The following is a 19,833-nucleotide window of genomic DNA, read 5'->3' as shown; positions in this document are numbered from 1 at the left end:
GTTATTTTTTTTAGTTTAGTTTAGTTTAGTGGCTCAATTTTTAGGTTTCCATGCCTTTACAGGAAATAATTGAAATCTTGTAAGATCACTTTGCTCTTTATCTGTATATCTGTCTGTCTATCTGTATCTGTCTGTCTGTCTATCTGAATGTCTGTCTGTCTTATTTTGGGAGTGTGTGAAGTAATCAAGTTCAAATTAAAACTGTATACTCAGGTTTACTTGCCATGAAGTTGGGGAAAATCAAATTTTTAAGTTTTTGTAAAACCAACAGGTAATTTGATATTGTGTTTACAATTTATTGTAAAGAAAAGCAATAGTGATAAATAGTCACAAACCTAAAAGACAATGTACTTGGCTTATCTCATCTCATTACAATAATTTATATGTATAATCTATTTAGCAGGAACATCTTGTAAATAAACATTTATTTTTATGTTTTCAGATATAAATACAATGAACCCTATACCGTTGAAGTCAGTAAAACTTCTGAGTTTATTATGGAATTTGCAGGAGTGAGTATTGCACATTTGGTATGGTTAGTATACTAAGTAGTAGCTATGTAGATATATTTCACGTTGACCTTGTTGGGTAAATTAGTTGCAAACTCTTAAACATGGTGGCGAGAAACTATACTAAAGCCAAAAAAGTTGTAGAAATCTACAAATAAATTAAAACTGAAGGTAGAAATCTCATTTTTATGCATACACTCAATAGAACACACACACAGACATTCCACAGACAGTCTGACTTCAGTTTATAAAAATAATAAATGTTGTTCTTAAATATAATTTGTTTTATTAAAATAATATGTTAAGTTTTTTTTTATATTCTGAATATTTACGCTTGACTACAATCATGCCTGGTGGAAAGCAATGATAAGGTCTAGGTTGGAGCGCGCTTGCCTAGAAAATGCCTATTCACTCTTGCCTAGAAAATGCCTATTCACTCTTGCACAAAAAAACTGAACAGAAGGGCATTCTGTATCTTTGTTGTTCTTATTAGAAACATTGATCTAAACGTTTTGTGTGAGTAGACTGGACATCAACAACAAAAGGCTGACAATTTGCACTGTGTTTGTTCTGTGGTAGAATGAAAAAAAAAAAGTAGCAAAGTATAAATATCTGAACTATTTCAGGATCACGACGGATACAACACTCCAGCGCGCGTGACAGTAGCGAGTGACTTCGCCAACCGAACCTACCCGCTGTTTATTACTGCGAGACAACAAAAAGGTTCGCATCATTATCTGCTTGTATCTCAGACTAATTACTGTCTATTGGACTTGTATTGCACTCAATTTCACTAACAAAACTGTTTGTCGTTTTTTGAGGGGGACGAGGACAATACTTGACTCCAATTAATATATCCTTAAAATACAAACAACCTTAAATTTTAAATTGTAATACACGCACATGTAATTTTACCACAATGAAACATTGACTCTATTGATGTAGTTTGTACTAACATGTTAGATCATGATCATATATTTTTGTTAGAGGGGTAACCTCTAGGGAGGCCTGTCCTATAGAGGGTAATTGGTCAGAGGATTGTATTATTGAACCACTAAGCCAGGTCTATAGGAAAGGGGTTATGGACTCACCATGCTGCTCTCGGCGACATTTGGGTGATAATTTTTGGCTCTTTTAAACTATGACTGATTCCAAAAAATCGTACGTCTGTGCTATACAAGATTTATTTAAGGTATCACCGGGAACATATCACGTGACGTCATAAAGATTGCATCGTACTCTAGGAGATGTTAATCATAATGACTGGGGTCAATAAATTAACACGCTCTTTTAAAAAAAGGGGTGTACGCCACTAACTTCTCAACTCCGTTATGATGGTCTATATGCGCGGTGGATTTACAAAACGGAAGTCCTGAGTTCGATCTTCGGCTGGGTCGATTGAGGTTTTCTTAACTGGCTCAAGTCTGGCTGGCGAGGAGTCTTCGGCCGTGGCTAGCGACCACCCTACGGGCAAAAACGTAGCGTCAAGCGATTTAGCATTCCGGTATGTTGTGAAGAAACCGAAAGGGGTGTGAATTTTTCGTCCTCCTCCTAACAAGTTAGCCTGCTTCCATCTTAGATTGCATCATCACTTACCATCAGGTGAGAATATAGTCCAAGGGCTATTTCATAGCCATAAGACTTGAACCCAGAACCTCGTCATTCGAAGCAACAATCAGCTTACCACTGGACCAACAAAGTACTCAAGAAAATTCAAATATCTATACTAATATTATAAAGCTGAAGAGTTTGTTTGTTTGTTTGTTTGATTGAACGCGCTAATCTCTGGAACTACTGGTCCGATTTGAAAAATTCTTTCAGTGTTAGATAGCCCATTTATCGAGGCTATATATTAATCCCTGTATTCCTACGGGAACGGGAACCACGCGGGTGAAACCGCGCGGCGTCAGCTACTTAGTTATGAAATGGCAATTAGTTTTTAAAAAAAGTTACTATAGTTTCATTTCAGTCAGCCTTCATTGTTTATCATGACATCATTGTAATTCCAATATAATTGTCTCCCATACAATTTTAAAAACATCTGAATTTGCTGTCTGCAAGAGCACCGTCAAACTATTTCTGTAACTTGCTTAAATACCTTGGCCTCACTAGAACTGCAGCATGTTACATATTAGAAAGGGTATCTAATGCTGCTCTAGTGATCTTACCAAATTAGCTCAGCAGGGAGAACAACACGAGAGAAATTGCAGAGTGTTAGTTAACAGTCTAGGATATCTTTAACCCTACACACATTGCTCACAACTCCAAGGATCTGCTTAGAGTTTTTCTCTCTGCTACACATGGTCTCTGAAACTGATGTTTTTGATTGACGTGTTATTCCATAAATACTTCACCTCATTGTTCAATAAAAAAATAAAAATGTAAAGACTAAAAATTGTGTTTTCAGCTTGATTCAAATCTTGCGTTAATTTTGAAACACCCTTTTTTGCTGTACTCCTAGTAAAAATCCCATATCCATCAGTGATAGATGCACATATAAGATTAAGTATGTAAGTAGTCCATAAACTGATGGTGTTTTTTAAATTTCAGGTGTATTCTCATGGCAGCTGCCAATGTTGGTGCAAACTCTGGACACACTGGAGCAGTTCACCAACATATCGCGAACACTGTGTCCGCATAACAACATATTCTCTGAAGATGAAGACACGTGTGGTAAGCATCATTATACTTAACAGTATTTGATTTGGCCTCATACATTTTTCCTCGTTTGGAACAGATTAATTTCCCATTATCATTTTAATTAATTTCTCTATTACTCTTGGTTTCCATGTAGTTCCCGTTACTCTGTAAATACAGGGATAACTTATTATATGGCACTCACAAATAACTCTGCTTTCTATTGGTAAAGGAATTTTCAAAATCGGTTCAGAGACTACCACCTACAATATCACAAACTTTACCTTTATGTAATAATAGTGCAGATTATAATAAAACATTCTGCTAGATTGTTTCTAAATACATTTCTGATAAATATTGTTGTACAGTTATCACAACCATATACTTTCACTGCCCACATCTCTAAGGCAACTACCACACCAGAAGGCTAATTTCGGATGTATGCTGGTTAATATATATAAAATTGAGATTCTATGTAACAAATGTCATCCGGTGCCTAATGGTCATAGGTTGATAATAAAGACCAAAATAGTGAATAGGCCAACAGAGCCTCCTATGGGCGCCGGTGATAATGGAATGTTAATCTTTTCCTATATTCCTTTTATGATATGTAAGAAAGTAAATGTATGGTAAGTATTCTATATTCTAGCTGTATGTTGAATGTATTGTACAATTAGTGTATATATTCCACTGAGACTCTAGAACCCTGATTATCCAGATTATTTTATAATGTGACTTCTCTTTGTGTTTATTGCATATGCATCAATCTACATGTACTTGTAATTCGCTGTACTAAAGGCTGATAGGTTCTGGCTCTCCAATACATGACAGTTTGACTGCTAGCATACCTATTATCATACTTCCTTTGAAAATGGGTAATAATCCTTTTTTTATGAAAAAATCCTCTCAAGGTATAGTTAAACCTCAATCAAACAGAATTCTGGATAGTCAGGTTTCTGCTGTGATATTATATTGGGGTTATATGTTAGGGCTCTCCTAATGCTTTATGTTTTTTGTTCACGCCTTCTTAGTAAGTGGGAATCGGATCACCGTCTACTGTGGTCCTTTGATACGTAAATACCTTCTCTTTATATTATTTTATATATCACACGCCCAATCGCTAATACACGCGTTTTCAATGCTATTAAAATTTCATAATAATTATGTTATTCCAAGCTTCACACTATCTCCTTGATCAGTTTTGATAAATTAGGCTTAAAAGGGCAAGAACCCCGAGCCAGTTATAAAAAAAGCAATGACTAAAAATTACCTAAAAAGTAGATGATAGTGGGCTTTATTATATACTCCGAACAAATGTAGATGCAAACTAACGTTATTTGAATTTCGAAAGACGCTCAATAAGACATGTATCCAGAGAGACTGCTTATTCCAAATTAGTTGATACATTTGATACTCCTAATAAATTATTCTACAGATGAATTTTATTGAATAGTTCTAAATTTAAATCATGTTATTTGCCACGCGATGGACACGGCACCCTCGCGGTGAATTCATGTAATGCTGATATATTCGTCTCTCTATTCTATAAAATGTTTTTATAAAAGCGATTCCCATAAGGCTTGTACAGATCCTACCCCAGTTGTGAATTTAATATTTATAGAGGGCGGACGCTCAGGATATCTTTTAAAGCAGTCGGGTCTTTTGATTTCGTTGCGCGCCAATTTTTAGTTTCAGAAACAGCTTTTCTGCGCTAGTGAGACCACAACAGTTTTTCCACCTTAGCTTAAATTCCAATTCTTGTGTAATTTCTCTCACGCACCTCTCTGCTTGTTACAGACGTATCTTCCCTCAACACGCCGATTGTGCACCTCACGTCGTCTTCCCCGGACCCCATAAAGGTCACCATAACAGTGGAGACGGTGGAAGACTTCTACATCAAGCTGAACAGTGTCACCAACCTCACGAGCACGCCGAGCCAGCCCAAGTACTACTTCTATCCGTTCGACCAGGGACCCAACAAGATGGTGGATGTCAACTCGCAGAGCATCAAGAAGAAGTATATATGCAACAGGGATTTGGATATGGAAGAGCAGAGGACACTCGAAAGGTGGGTTATCTAACTTCTAGTTTAAGTAACATTATAAATGCTGTACATGGATGGAATGTTTGATTTAGCTCAAATATATTTATTTACTAAGAGTGACGTGATAGCCCAGTGTATATGACCTCTTCCTTCGATTCGGAGGGCGTAGGTTTGAATCCTGCGCATGTACCTCAAAAATACTTTTCGGTTATGTGCATATAAGAAATTAAATATCACATGTCTCAAATGGTGAAGGTAAAACATCATAAGGAAACCTGTATACATTGGAAGAAGTGTGTGAAGTCTGCTAAGTCGAAAAACGATTTCCATACTATAATCATAGTTTAGAAAAGAACATTGGCTATATTTTAACTCACGTAGGGTATGTTATCCTGTAGTTAAGATATTTTCTAATATATGAATGTTACAGGTACTTCGTGAAGAGCAAGCAGCGCGCCGAGAGCAGCTGGTGGTCCAAGCCGCAGAGCGTCATACTCATGATAGAGTCGGACGACGACATCTGCGCCGTCGTCTCCATACAGAACTTTTCGGTAAATGACAATAATCATTTAAAGGATGGCAACAAATGCTGCTGCTAATGTCTTGACATTACTAGCAGGGTCACTGAGCATCAAGTGACCCGGAAGCTTTGTTTGTCCTCCATTAAAACAAATACAAACCTCCTATGTACCAGCTTTAAAAAAATTTGATTTCAAACTTCTTTACAAAATGAGTGAGTTTTTTGCGTTACGAAGTGTAATTTGGCGAGGCTATTTCAAGACTTAAATTTGAGTTAAGTGACATCTATTGACACGTTGAAAACTAAGTAAAAAAACAAAAGCCATTGTATGATAAACATTTCGAACTTTTCTCAAATAGTACCTTAAGTTTATAATAGATGGCGCTAAATGATGAGAGCTAAAGAAGTTTTACTTCAGTTGTGTGGTTTATAGCACACTAGTATCTGTTTAATTTTTCTGGCATTAAAAAAGGCATTATTAGTTTAACTTCAAAATGATCAAAGATCCAAATGCCTTTTTTAGTGCTGGGGATTGTACAACTTGTCATAACTTTTTTGCTGTGACACTGGAGGTTTTTTTTATACTTTGTTATAGCATTGCCAATGTTGACAATCGTTTTCAGTGCCCGGTGTTCGACAACGAAAGGGACATTCTATACGACGGGTACTACTTGACGATGACGAGACGCGGCGGCATCACGCTGACGGTGAGCATTCTCTTTTATTTATACCATCGCCTGTAACAGCAGTACTTCGCAGCTTCACTGACTCCTCCTACAATGCCCTACCTTGTATCCGTACCTTGTACCTTGTGTGTGTACCTTGTACCGTCTACCTGAGGAGTGGCTGTTAAGCTGTGTACCATCGAAGGTTTGTGGCAAATTTTTAGAATGTGGTTCCTGATCCTCATTTTGTATAGTTTTTGAAATAAAACTTCCTTATGTAAGTACACTTAACTTGAAGAGTAAGTTGGTAAATGCCTTACGAAAATTGTAATCAGGCTCTGCGTCCTGCCATCTATAGCCATAGTGAATCAGTGTTTGTTATTTTAACCTACCGGTAGATGGCGTTGTTAAAGAACTTTGAAACAAACCCATTTTACACTTCAAGTATCTAACTATACAACAAAGCGTAACTATTGCGATGCAGTTACGCTTTGTTTTTTATTTTTAATGTTAGATTATTTTTGAGCTGACGGACTGCGAAGTATTGCTGTTTTTATAGGCAATAGTTTTGCGCCAATCGTTAATTGTTTAAAAAAAATGAATTTAGTTAAATTTGACATATTTGCCATTTTGATTTAATTTTGCAGCAAGACACGTTTCCTCTGGGCTTCTACATCGTGTTCATAGTGAAGACCTCTGACGACGACTGCACGGGCAGTGTGTCCAGCAACACATCGTTACCCAAGATGGTGCAGTACTTCGGTTGGGATGACTCGGTCAGCGTCGGGACCAACGACGGTAGAGTCAAGAGGTTTAGGTGAGTCATTTACCTTCTGAAGTAATATTCTTTTATATTAATAATAATTGAGATTTTTATAACCTGTACAGGCATATCGACCGTGACTATGTACCACCCTACCGGCAAAGACGTACCAAGCGATTTAGCGTTTCGGTACGATGCCTCGTAGAAGCCGTCAGAAATATGGGTAGAATAAGCTGGTACCTCTTCCAAGTATGCCCGCTTCCATCTTATCTTAGACTTAGACTTAACATTAGGTGAGATAGTCAAGGGCTAAGTTGTCATTAAATAATAATAAATAAAGAAATCTATACAAGAGACTTATTTTCTAAAAAAGACGTTCTTCGGCTGATTGTTTTTGACTAATAACCAATCCGACATAATGTTGCTTCTTATTTTTTTTTTATTTGAATAGGACACCAACCGGTTACAATAACAATCTTACAATAAAATATAAAGAAATATATAACTTATGGCAATTATTGCAGACCCATTTATTGGTTGTCACAGCATCCACTAACATTAATAATATATAAGTAATATAGATTTCTTATGTACAAAGACGAACAATATTAAAATTAGATTAAAGTTAAACTACATGAAAACAAAATATGTGAGTATAGAACAAAATACAAAAACAAAACACTGTCTAACTCTATAGGTAAAGAAGATGCAAGGTTTAAAGGATTTGCAAAGCAATAGTTTTTAAATTAATTTTTAAAACAATTAAGACTATCAAAGCTTATTTATATATCAGTTAGTTTACTGATGTTATTATATAACATAAGCGTTCTATTTACGAGTGCTGAATAGCCAAGGTTGGTTTTAAATATATGAGGTCTGAATGGTAAATATTTGTTGCGTAAAGAAGTTGTACGTTTTGTTCAGTTTCAAAGTGATCCAGACGATATCGTACAAGGAGTACGCGGTGGCGGCGGGCGCGGCGCTCGGCTTCTTCCTCGCCTTCTACGTGGCCTTCGTGCTCGCCGTGCTGTGCCAGCGCCGCGCCGACCACCGGGACACAGGTACACTGACCACGACACTGAGAAGCGGCTATGGCTATGGCCTATGAGCTATCTAGGCAATTGCTTACGACATCCCGCATAGGGGGCACTAGAGACGACTGAGAAAAAGAAGAGTACATGAAAGGTAATGCAATTTGAAAATCCGTGAGTTTTTAATCCACCTTAATTGATACATATTCTACCAATGGTACGTATTATTTTTTTTAATTAATTCTTTGTAGTACTCTTAAGGATAGGAGGGCCTACAGGATAAAAATATCAAGCATCAAGTTTCGTTAAACCAGCACTGCTGTGTAGATAACTTTTTCGTTTTTCTACTGAATAGGCACCTTGTAGGTAAGCGTGTTCCAAAATGGGTTGCATCATTAAATACCATCATAGGCTTGATTCCAGCCAAATGATGGTCTGGTCATATAAAAAAAGAAAATTTTACAATAACTAGCAGAACCTCGCAGTTTCACCCATGTAGTTCTCATTCCTGTGGGAATACGAGGATACAATCTAACCTATGTTGCTCTTTGATAATGTAGCTTTCTATTTGTGAAAGATTTTTTCAAGCTGGTCCAGTTATTCTCTTTATAATATTAGTGTACATTTAGTTCAGGCACGCAAAAGAGATCCACCTGTAGCCCAAAGATGCGTAATCGACGTATCTCCTGAAGAAAAAAAAACATTTTGCAGGCCTACTGGAGCATTCTCTTTTTTCCCGAATGTCGGAGGATAAATATTTAGAATACACGTAATAGAGATAAGATACGTTTTAAGTTTACAATGTTAGCTTTTATAACAAAAGGTATTTCCAGATTCGTTAAGTGCGCCCGTGCTTCCCCACAACAACGAAAACGTGCGCGTGTGCACGCCGCGCCGCCGACACGTCGTCAACGACACCAGCAGCAGCTCGCGCGACCTGGTCGATGACAACCATTCGGGTAAGTGTTGCATCCTCTGAGCACTATTTCATTCGGCATGATTAGATAGATAGATGATAAATGGAGAACACACGACTGAAGCAAAATTTCTTTCAAAACAGAAAAGAAAATAAAGCGCCATCTATGAGCCTCAGTCCTAACTGCATCGCAACAGGTTCTCGATATGTGTACAAGAAGGGATTGTTTCAAAGTTCTCCGAAAACGCCATCTATTGGTAATTTAAAATAAACACAGTTTCACTATGCCTACTATATGACAGCACGCATCGCCCGAATACAACATATTTTTGTAACCAACTTGCTCCTCAAGTCGAGCGTGCTTAAAGAAGTTTTACTTCAATAAAATGCCACAGCCGGACTTATAAGCACACAAAATGCCTTTTATCAAAATGAAAATAAAAAATCTTAAATAACAAGTACTGTAATTTATGAACCCCCTAGTAAGGCAACGAATACTACGTGTTTTAAAGAGATAAGAAAAAAATAAAGGGAAAGAGATTGCTATAATATTTTGTTATTTAACAAATACTCAGTTTCTTAAGAAGATGTGGTTTTAAAGTGTAATTGATTTATTTTCGTGAAAAACCAAGGAATCCAATTACCATCACCCAAATTTGACAGAATCTTTATGTACATTGCAGGAGGCAGTTCGTCCTCGGACACGGAGTCCGGCGCCTCCACGGAGGAAGCGGACAATGACGCCTACCCGCACGGCGGCCGCCTGTGTGTCGCTAGCCTCGCCAGGTACCTATCACAATGATTATAATAACACTAGCTGACGCCGCGCGGTATTACCCGTGTGGTTCCCGTTCCCGTAGGAATACAGGAATAATATATAGCCTATAGCCTTCCTCGATAAATGGGCTCTCTAACACAGAAAGAATTTTTCAAATCGGACCAGTAGTTTCTGAGATTAGCGCGTTCAATCAAACAAACAAACAAACTCTATACTATACTAGATTGTCACTGATCGAATCGATCGACCGACTTCGGTCAATGCGTGTTGCCAGTGATGATTTACGGATCCGAGACTTGGTCGCTGACTATAAGCCTTATTAGAAGGCTCAAAGTCACTCAGCGGGCGATGAAGCGAGCTATGCTTGGAGTTTCTCTGCGTGATCGAATCAGAAATGAGGAGATCCGCAAACGAACCTAAGTCACTGACATAGCTCAGCGAGTCGCGAAGCTGAAATTTCAATGGGCAGGCCACATAGTTCGAAGAGCCGATGGACATTGGGGTTCCACGGTGTTGGAATGGCAACCACGCACCGGAAAGCGCAGTGTTAGCCGACCCCCCACTTGGTGGACCGAGGATATCAAGCTGGTTGTAGGGAGCCGCTGGATGCTGACGGCTCGAGACCGTTATGCTTGGAGGTCCATGCAAGAGGCCTATGTCTAGCAGTGGATGTCTGTCGGCTGATAAGGTAAGGTAAGGTAAATCATCGTCATCATCATCGTCAGACGATGTGACGCGATATCCGTGTGCGCAGATGCCGTCCGCGCGTGCTGCAGGCTCGCTCCAAGATGTATCTGTGGAACGTGCTCACCGTGGCCGTGTTCTACACGCTGCCCGTCATACAACTGGTCGTCACCTACCAGCGGGTGAGACGTCTACCATACTTTTTCTTAAACGTTATATTGTTTAGTAGCCTTGGATTCCAATTATTTGATGTGTAATAAACTCGTGAGTTTGTTGAAGTTATCCTTCAATGACTGGAAGAATACTTGGAGGAAATTCGATCGGTGGATTGTAGTATTTGTAAGCAGATACGGCTGACGAACCTTGTTCCTTCTAGACAGAAAGAACTCTTTCTAGACAGCCTCAGGATCTGATATGGGTATGGGTACCATATTATCCTTTTCTTGGCAGTCTCAACTTAGCCTTCGTATTTGGTATTTTGCAGATAATATTACCCTTTTTTGACAACCTTAAGCTAGCCTCAGGATTTGACGTTTTTCTGAAGTTCCAATGTCATGTCAGTTTTAAATGAAACATTTGTGCACCAGTTGCTCAACCAGTCGGGCAACCAGGACCTGTGCTACTTCAACTTCCTGTGCGCGCACCCGCTGTCGGCGCTGTCGGACTTCAACCACGTGTACTCCAACCTGGGCTACGTGCTGCTCGGCGCGCTGTTCCTGGCGCAGGTGTGGCGGCGCCACCAGCAGCATCGCCGGAAGACGCCCACGCAGGTGACACACGAACTAGTCGTACTTGCGTCATTACAGTAGCAGGCACGCCAATTTCTTATTTTGATTTCTCTTCTTCGTAGTCATCCTTGACAAATTGGTTGGTTTATCAGAGGTTGTAGTAACCTTCGTAACGTGGAGTTGTTTGCGAGCTGAGTTCTCCTCGACCTTCGGCCTGTCGCGCGCTTCTTGTGTCTTCTGCTTGCTATAGTGTTTTCTTGCCCAATTAAAAAATATAGTTCGATGAGCTGATGGACGTTTTGGTGGCAGTACAACGGCGAATGTATAATGTATACTGGATAATGCAGTGTCGGCTGTCCCCCACTACATCCAACAGTAGACATCCAATCGATCTGCGAAATGGACCTTTTTTGAAGTTTTGGTGATTGCGACCTAAGTATAGTATAAAGTGTTATTGGTTGTCGTAATCAGAAGGAGCTGGGCATCCCGCAGCACTTCGGGCTGCTGTACGCGATGGGCATCGCGCTCGTGAGCGAGGGGCTGCTGTCCGCCGCCTACCACGTCTGCCCCAACAGCATGAACTTCCAGTTCGGTGAGCAACACATGCAACACCTTGAACTTCCTATTCTTAGAGAAAACTCAGAACACCATAAACTTCTAATTATGTAAGAAAACTAAGAAAAGCATATGAGAGAGTAGATTTGGGGTCAGTAGTCTTCCTGTCGGGTTTCCATTTCATCCCACCATAATCAGCTTAAAAAGTTGTTGTCGGATGCCAGTACGCTTAGACGCATCACATAGAGACAAATATCGCTTTATCTTTCCTTGCGATGGATTGTTAATTATGCTAATCGTACCGATGCGCATCTTAAGCCTACATAAAGAACTGAGAATGCATACGTTCTTTGTTTTCAACATTCATGCACAAACTAAAAGGATTATAAAAGGGTTATTAGTAGTTTAACGTTTGGTCCTCAGACACATCGTTCATGTACGTGACGTCGGTCCTGTGCATGGTGAAGATCTACCAGTCGCGGCACCCCGACATCAACGCGCGCGCGCACGCCACCTTCGGCGTGCTGGCGCTCATCATATTCATCGGTACGTGTCTCCACTCCGTCGGGAGTTCCTCATAGTCAGGGATCCGTAGAATATTTTGTACAACTGATTACTATCAAGGTAATTTTTCGTGAGTAGCTTCATCTGGATGAGACGACCAACTGTTTTATCAACAAACATTCTTGTTTCTGGTAGTTAACTGAGTTACCAGAAAATAAAAATGTTTCAGCGTCGGAACGAGATAATGTACCACGCAATTTGTAGGATGTTGTTGTTAAGTTGTATAACTATTAATTAATCAACAGTAAATAAAACTTCTGGTTAGTAACAACTTTTGATAAACTACCCTCCTCCCAACTTGTATCAATAACGAGGTTATTAATACTGTTAGTACTGTAGTTAGCTACTAGAATCAAGAATTTTTGTTAATAAAAAAGTTGATCGTCTCATTGAGATGAAGCTACTCACGAAAAATTAACTTGATAGTAATCAGTTGCACAAAATGTTCTACGGATCCCTGACTATCATGGATAAAGTTTCGCCACGGAAAGGAAGACGGTTGTGTCAGACTCTAACCGACTTAAACCTTGGTGTGTCAATTTCTCGACTGCCAATTAACCTTCATTTTTCACTAAGCTTTCTGAGAATTTTAGAAATCTCCACATTTCTGATCCCATACTCTAAATATACCAAACATTCAATTCTCCCATTTAACCCTATTGTTGTGATTAAAGGGGAAAATTATAGCATATTGTGTATTCAATAAATGACTCTAAACGTCACCGTGAAGAGTTAGACATACCATGATGAATCCTCCCTCAGGTCTGGTGGGCGTGCTGAACGCGAACTTCTACTTCTGGGTGGCGTTCACAGCGCTGCACCTGGTCACGTGCCTCATCATGACCTTCCAGATCTACTACCTCGGCCGGTTCCGACTCGGTAACTTTGCTTTTAATCAAAACATTGATTATAAATTGATTTGAAAATTTTTGCATGACATGAAATTTCGAATTTACCGACGGAAATTAGAGGATTTTTCGACTTCAAGAATATCGGATGTTGAAAATTGTCCCCAATAAATGCTTAAGTATCAGAACTAACGAGCAATCCGATCATAATAGTAGCTTATGGAGTTATTACAGCATTATTGGAATCGATTAGATGATAAAAGGAATAAATGGTTATATACTTTTTTCGCTTTCAGCGGTGGAGAAAAAAACTACAGAATTTAAAGATTAAAGAACTTTTAATTATTTTGGCTTACTGATATCATCAGAAAACATGAGCAAATATTCAGAAGATCATTTCATTCAAAATGAGTGAAAAAATTAACCGCAATCGTGGCTCAATAACAGAAATATAAGGGTTTTATTTTGCAACTTTGGAACCCTCCCATTCCATTACGCTACGCTCAAATCGTCAGTTTTCCGAAATTGACACCTTTTAGCTATCAATTCATCTACTTAATCTGACGTGCTGGTTGAGTATTTCTGAAGTTAGTTTTTTTTGGTTGCCCTAATCGCACCCACCAATATTAAGGGCTCATACTTGGTGGAGGTACTGAACAACGTGCAAGGTATACTCCCTTATGTTCCTGCCGCGTTCGGCTCCCGTACTATAAGAAGCACAATTGACCGGTGTTTGTCGGCAGACGGCGGCGTGGTGTACCGCGCGGCGCGCGCGCTGCTGCGCCGGCCGCTGGCCGCCGTGACGCCCACGCACTGCGGCCGCTGCGTGCTGCTCGTCATCGCCAACGTCGCCAACTGGGCGCTGGCCGGCCTGGGGTCAGTCTCACACGTGTGCGGACTGCGCCTGACGTTTAGAACTTGTCCAGAAGGGGCGCATTCATACGCGCGTTGTTGAAGTACTAGACATCAATACATCGCGTCCACATGCATCACGCGAAATCAAAATACGCGCGTAAATCGCGTGCACTACGCCAGACTCTCGACTCGCGCGTGATTCGTGCGTATTGCGCGCGAGTCGAGACACTAGGGACGCCTTGTAGCGTCCAGTTAACGCGCGAACTCTAGAGCGAGTGCACGTTCAACTCCATGTTTCGTACTGAATTCCTCACCAAATGCTCGCACGTTGGTACGCGCCTTGTGGACGCAACGGTCGCGCATAAAACGCGCAAGAGAATCGCGGCGAATTCGCCCTTTCTGAACTGAGCCTTACCATACCAGCCGTTGCATTCTCTAAAAATATATATGCATGGACTCTGTAAAGAAGCGAAACAAAGAGATTCAATGTTCGGTATTGTGACACGTAGCAGAATTTCCAGACCTGACAAGTCAAGACTGTCTGACAAGTCTTTCAATGATAGATTTGTATGCTAATCACACTTATATTACAAATGCGAAAGTTTGTGTGTAAGTATGTTTGTTCCCCTTTTACGCTGCAGTTACTGAAACGATTTGGCTGAAATTTGGAATGGAAATAGATTTTGCTCTGGATTAACACATAGGCTATTTTCAATCCCGGAAAAATCCACGGTTCCCGCGGGATTTGTAAAAAACTGAATTCCACGCGGACGAAGTCGCGGGCGTCCGCTAGTATTAAATGAAAATAAAACTTAATTAAGGCACATAATTACAGCCTCAAATAGTTGCAAATGATAAGTAATGCAACCTAAGTAGTATACCTACACAAGTGTCCAGACATGACATGACACTGTGGTGTTTGATGCCTCTACTTGAGTTTTGGTCTGGCCTGGTCTTGTCTTGGTTCAGACATCCACAGACATAAGAGGTAACTAGATTTATAATGTGCCATTCTTTGCATTGAAACCAGCGTACCAGGGGCGTAGCCTAATATTTAGTGAAAAAAGAAATATGTTAGCCTTACTTTAGAGTTGAATATTATTTTTTTCTTTTATCAGTAAACAAAACAAGGCTAGTACATGCGCGAAAACGCTTGCGATGTTCCGCACACCCGGGTGTACGCGGGCCACGCCCCCTTGCTACTTCTATTGCTAAAAGCGTTAGCTTTTAGCGCTGTCTTTTCTGTGGAGGCATCAAATACTACAATAGTACTTAAGAATTGTGTTGTGTGGCACAATTTGAGAACGATTTTTTTCCTAATGCTTGCATTGCACTAGTATCAAGTAATTGCACGAACTGATCACCATGACGACCGAGACTGTCCGCAGCATGTCGGAGCACAGCCGCGACTTCGCGTCGCACCTGCTGCTGGTGCTGATGTCCAACCTGTTCCTCTACACGCTGTTCTACATCGTCATGAAGCTGCTGCACCGCGAGTCCATACGCTGGTACAGGTCAGTACATATATTACTTTGACTATTTAGACTATGGACCTGTTTCGCACCCAATATTCACCAATAAACAAAAATGTCTGTCGTTTTTTGAGGGGGACGAGGTAAACTCACACATTTTTTTTTTATTCTTTACAAGTTAGCCCTTGACTACAATCTCACCTGATGATAAGTGATGATGCAGTCTAAGATGGAAGCGGGCTAACTTATTAGGAGGAGGATGAAAATCCACACCCCTTTCGGTTTCTACACGGCATCGTACCGGAACGCTAAATCGCTTGGCGGTACGTCTTTGTACGGTACATCGAAAATATTTAACACTAATAAATATATTCTGTGTCCATACACTACACACAACTATAAATTTGACTCGCAATACACACACGCGTAATTTTTACACAGACTAACAAACACATCGCTTAGACTATCCACAGAATATATACATAGAATATTCGATTACTTGATCGATTTTTTGCTGTTCCGTCAAAAAAATCGATTCTTTATAGAAATTGTTTTTTTACAAATTTGATAGAATTAAGATAAAAATATTTGCGAGGCAGGTCCTGTTATTAATGGTCTAAGCATATATTACAATGAAAACTTTTATCAGAACAATTTGTTGAAGAAGAACATCTTTACGCACGCTTGACTTCCAGTACCCTGTAAATATGAATGCGTTGCGAAAAGTAATCGAAATGACGTTCTGTTAATTTTTCAAAGCGCCATCTGTAGTAACACTGCTAAACTACGACACAACAAGTAAGCCCAGCGCCGAATCCGTTTAGTATTTGACGGCATAATTGTGAACTAACTAGTAGGAGCTTGTGAATCAATTTCGACACGATAGATGGTGATGCTATTTTTTAAGCTTCTATTTCATGTATTTATTTTTAAGCAGACAAAAGTTTTTTTTGCATACTTGCGTAGTTGATATCGTAAAATTACTAGCGATATTTATAATTCATCGTTCAGATCATTTTTTTATTTTTTTGTTGATAAACATTCCACATCTTGTGAGTTTGACTGTAATTTTTGACTGAATGTGTTCAAAATATAATGGAGTGTATATGTGTGTGTGCAGTTGGATCTTCATAGCGACGACGTACACTATCTGGTTCGGCTCCAGCTACTTCTACCTTGACCTCAGCACCAACTGGGCGGTGAGTCCTAGCATTTACACACACTTCTAAGGCCTAGGATACACGCGATAAGATGTCTCGTGACGAGAGAGACTTTTACCAATAGCAATCGAAAAGAGCTCGATATTTCTGATTCCGTTTCTATTCGTCGACAGTACAAATTTCTCTTGTCCCCAGATATGTTGTTATTGCATCCTAGGCCTACTGGTTTTGTTTTCACACTACTACTACGAGACTACTGTACGTAATTGTTTATTATCGGAGAGACTTTTGAAGCTATCTGCTCAATTCTGCTATACAGGTATAGTATAGCGCCATGGAGACAATATCGTCTGATGACCGGAAAGTTTATATTATTGAATTGAAACAGACATGTTTTGATAATTTTTTTTAGAATTCTGTGTGGCGTTGCCACTCTTCAGAGCTGAAACAAAATATGTTTATTATGATTTCTTATAATGATAGTCATCATCATCATCATTATCAGCCGATGGAGGTCCACTGCTGGCCTCTTGCATGGCCAGCAGTGGACCTCCAAGCACAACGATCTCGAGTCGCCAACATCCAGCGGTTTCCTGCAATCCTCCTCTGTCTCCAATGTCCTCGATCCACCTAGTGGGATGTCGACCAACACTGCGCTTTCCCGTGAGGGGTCGCCATTCCAGCACCTTGGGACCCTAACGTCCATCGGCTCTTCGAACTATGTGACCTGCCCGTTGCCACTTCAGCTTCGCGACTCGCTGAGCTATGTCGGTGACTTCGGTTCGTCTGCGTGATCGAATCAGGAATAAGGAGCTTATAGATAGTAGATTAACATGAATATTGTATTGTGTCGTCAGCTGACGCCGGCGCAGTCGCGGCAGAGCAACCGCATGTGCTCGCTGCTGCAGCTGTACGACTCGCACGACGTGTGGCACTTCCTGTCCGCCACCGCCATGTTCTTCTCCTTCAACATGTACCTCACCATCGACGACAACCTCGCCGACACGCCGCGCGACCACATGATGGTGTTCTAGTGCTGTTGTCATTGCACTAGTCGCCAAACAGATCCGACAAATTAGCGTGCACTTATATTTTCATGTCTTATTGAAGTAAAACTTCTTTACGCACGCTTTACTTAATGAGTAAGTTGCTGTAGGCGTTACGAACATTTTTAATTGGGTGATGTGTGCTGCCATCTAGTGGCATAGTGAAAACTGCGTTTTTTATTTTAAACTACCAGTAGATGGCGTTCTTAGAGAACTTTGAAACAATCCCTTTTTGTATACTTTAAGAATCTGTTGCGAGGCAGTTGTGACTGGGGCTCATAGATGGCGTTTTGCGGATGCGTCGCGTTGTATGTAAAGAAAGTTTACTTCATTGTAGGCGTTAATATGAAGGAGTTTTTAAATTAAACGATCTCTCCATTAGTTCATAAAACTGTTCTACTTGTAAACTGTGCTATGATGGTGCGTGTTAGACAAATTATAATAATTAAACTAATATTTTGCCTTAAAAATCATGAAAATCTGCATTAAATTATTTGAAATTAAAACTCTTATGCAACGCTATTTTGCACAGCGTTGAAGTTTAGCAATAAAATTGAAGACCTGATAAACTTGTTAATTATAGGGTTTAAAGTGTATTTCACTAATTAAGGAAATCTAAAGAAAAATGTTCAGTCATTTTAATAGGCCACTTCAAAACTTTCTTTAGGTGCCTTGAAAATTTTTCATTAGGTATTATTTACCAATACCAATATTAAAACGATTCTTGTATTATCAAGAAGTTCCGCTTAACATATTTAACATTAAAGAGGCATATTAAAATGACTATACTGTTAGATATGACAAAAAATTACAACATAGTGTTACGAAATGTTATGATTTTATAAATTCCTCTCTATTCACTTAAATGAAAGAAGAATGTGGACACATGTGAGTGTAGATATGTAAGTATGGCTATACTAAAAACCAACAGTAGCCGTCTGCTTAAGACAACTGTAACTACCTACATAACCTAGTATTTTTATTTACTATGTCTATGAATTATGAATTGCTTATGAAAAGGTATGAATCGTGTTCTTATGTTAATAAATGTAATATGTGTTCTTATGTTCGATATAGTTGGTCATATTATGTACTTGCTAATTGTTTAGGCCGTGAACAACCCATGTTTTGGTGTGGACGGGTAAAGAGGAGCCATTGTCTAAGAATCACGGTGCGAATAGTTGTTCTCGTTGTATGAATTGTTTAGTTGTACAGGGTATATCTACAGTCATTATATTATAGTTTATAATTATTAATATTAAGAATCATTTATGATTTCTTATGAACCAGTGCTTGAGTTTGTTTTTCTTGATCAGTGTAGGCCACCAGGGCTTCCAAATATTATGGAAAAACACAATCTTTATAGTTAAAAATAAATTAATCTACGTACTTCTTTATTGAAGGGGGAATTATGGGCCTGACGTTATTATTTCAGGAATTTCATGAAAGTAATAGCAAATTATTGACATTATCTCCCTAGGCTCCGAGTTATTCCAGAAAATACAGAAATTTTAAATATAACAGATTTATATGAATAGAAATATAGAATATTCTTGGACACGTTTTTTTATGTATTTAACATTTTCTTCTTTCTTTTTTAACATTTTATTGTTTTTTAAAAATGAGTAATAGATTTTTATATTTTTTATTAGTCACAAATCATCAAATTATGGAATTATTTAAAAAGTGATATATTTTATTAAGATATTTTTTTATTTGATCCATAGGCTAGTCCTTTTCCTAGTAGTATCTAATAAAAAATGGCGTCCGTGCACGAAAATCACAATGTCACTTATCCTCTGTACTGTTACGGCCATAATAGCATTATTTTTAGTTTTCTGTATGAATGGTTAATGTACGAGTAATTGTAATGATCTAAGAATGTTAAATCGCTCGACAAGATCTCGCGGGGAATGCGTTTGTTGCAGAAGTATCTATTCTGATGGCTGTGTATTGTGTATTTTTGTACAGTACTGAGTTTATGTAACTACGATTAGGATCTTGTAAATAAATAGCTTTTTTATGAACTTTTGTTTTATTTGAGTATTTTTTCTAATT

The 19,833-nt window shown here is 39.1% G+C and overlaps 1 protein-coding gene across 1 annotated transcript in view; it reads left to right on the top strand.

Moving 5' to 3' along the window:
• The window catches only part of LOC112050379 (SID1 transmembrane family member 1), a 40,641-nt gene extending 20,839 nt beyond the window's left edge, over positions 1–19,802 (top strand). Inside the window, exons 13-31 of the mRNA XM_052882826.1 lie at positions 443–512; positions 1,136–1,232; positions 3,060–3,182; positions 4,944–5,214; positions 5,621–5,741; positions 6,334–6,417; positions 7,023–7,192; positions 8,063–8,199; positions 9,003–9,128; positions 9,769–9,871; positions 10,618–10,729; positions 11,135–11,317; positions 11,747–11,867; positions 12,254–12,376; positions 13,157–13,273; positions 13,986–14,118; positions 15,486–15,611; positions 16,690–16,768; positions 17,587–19,802. Of these exons, the coding sequence (XP_052738786.1) occupies positions 443–512; positions 1,136–1,232; positions 3,060–3,182; positions 4,944–5,214; positions 5,621–5,741; positions 6,334–6,417; positions 7,023–7,192; positions 8,063–8,199; positions 9,003–9,128; positions 9,769–9,871; positions 10,618–10,729; positions 11,135–11,317; positions 11,747–11,867; positions 12,254–12,376; positions 13,157–13,273; positions 13,986–14,118; positions 15,486–15,611; positions 16,690–16,768; positions 17,587–17,763 (2,473 nt within the window). The 3' untranslated portion in view covers positions 17,764–19,802. The remainder of the gene's footprint in view (positions 1–442; positions 513–1,135; positions 1,233–3,059; positions 3,183–4,943; positions 5,215–5,620; positions 5,742–6,333; positions 6,418–7,022; positions 7,193–8,062; positions 8,200–9,002; positions 9,129–9,768; positions 9,872–10,617; positions 10,730–11,134; positions 11,318–11,746; positions 11,868–12,253; positions 12,377–13,156; positions 13,274–13,985; positions 14,119–15,485; positions 15,612–16,689; positions 16,769–17,586) is intronic.
• Positions 19,803–19,833: the final 31 nt, after the last annotated feature.

This window comes from Bicyclus anynana, chromosome 8 (genome assembly GCF_947172395.1).
Source record: "Bicyclus anynana chromosome 8, ilBicAnyn1.1, whole genome shotgun sequence".
NCBI classification, from domain to species: domain Eukaryota; kingdom Metazoa; phylum Arthropoda; class Insecta; order Lepidoptera; family Nymphalidae; genus Bicyclus; species Bicyclus anynana.
This window is presented reverse-complemented; position numbering and strand designations above follow the sequence as displayed.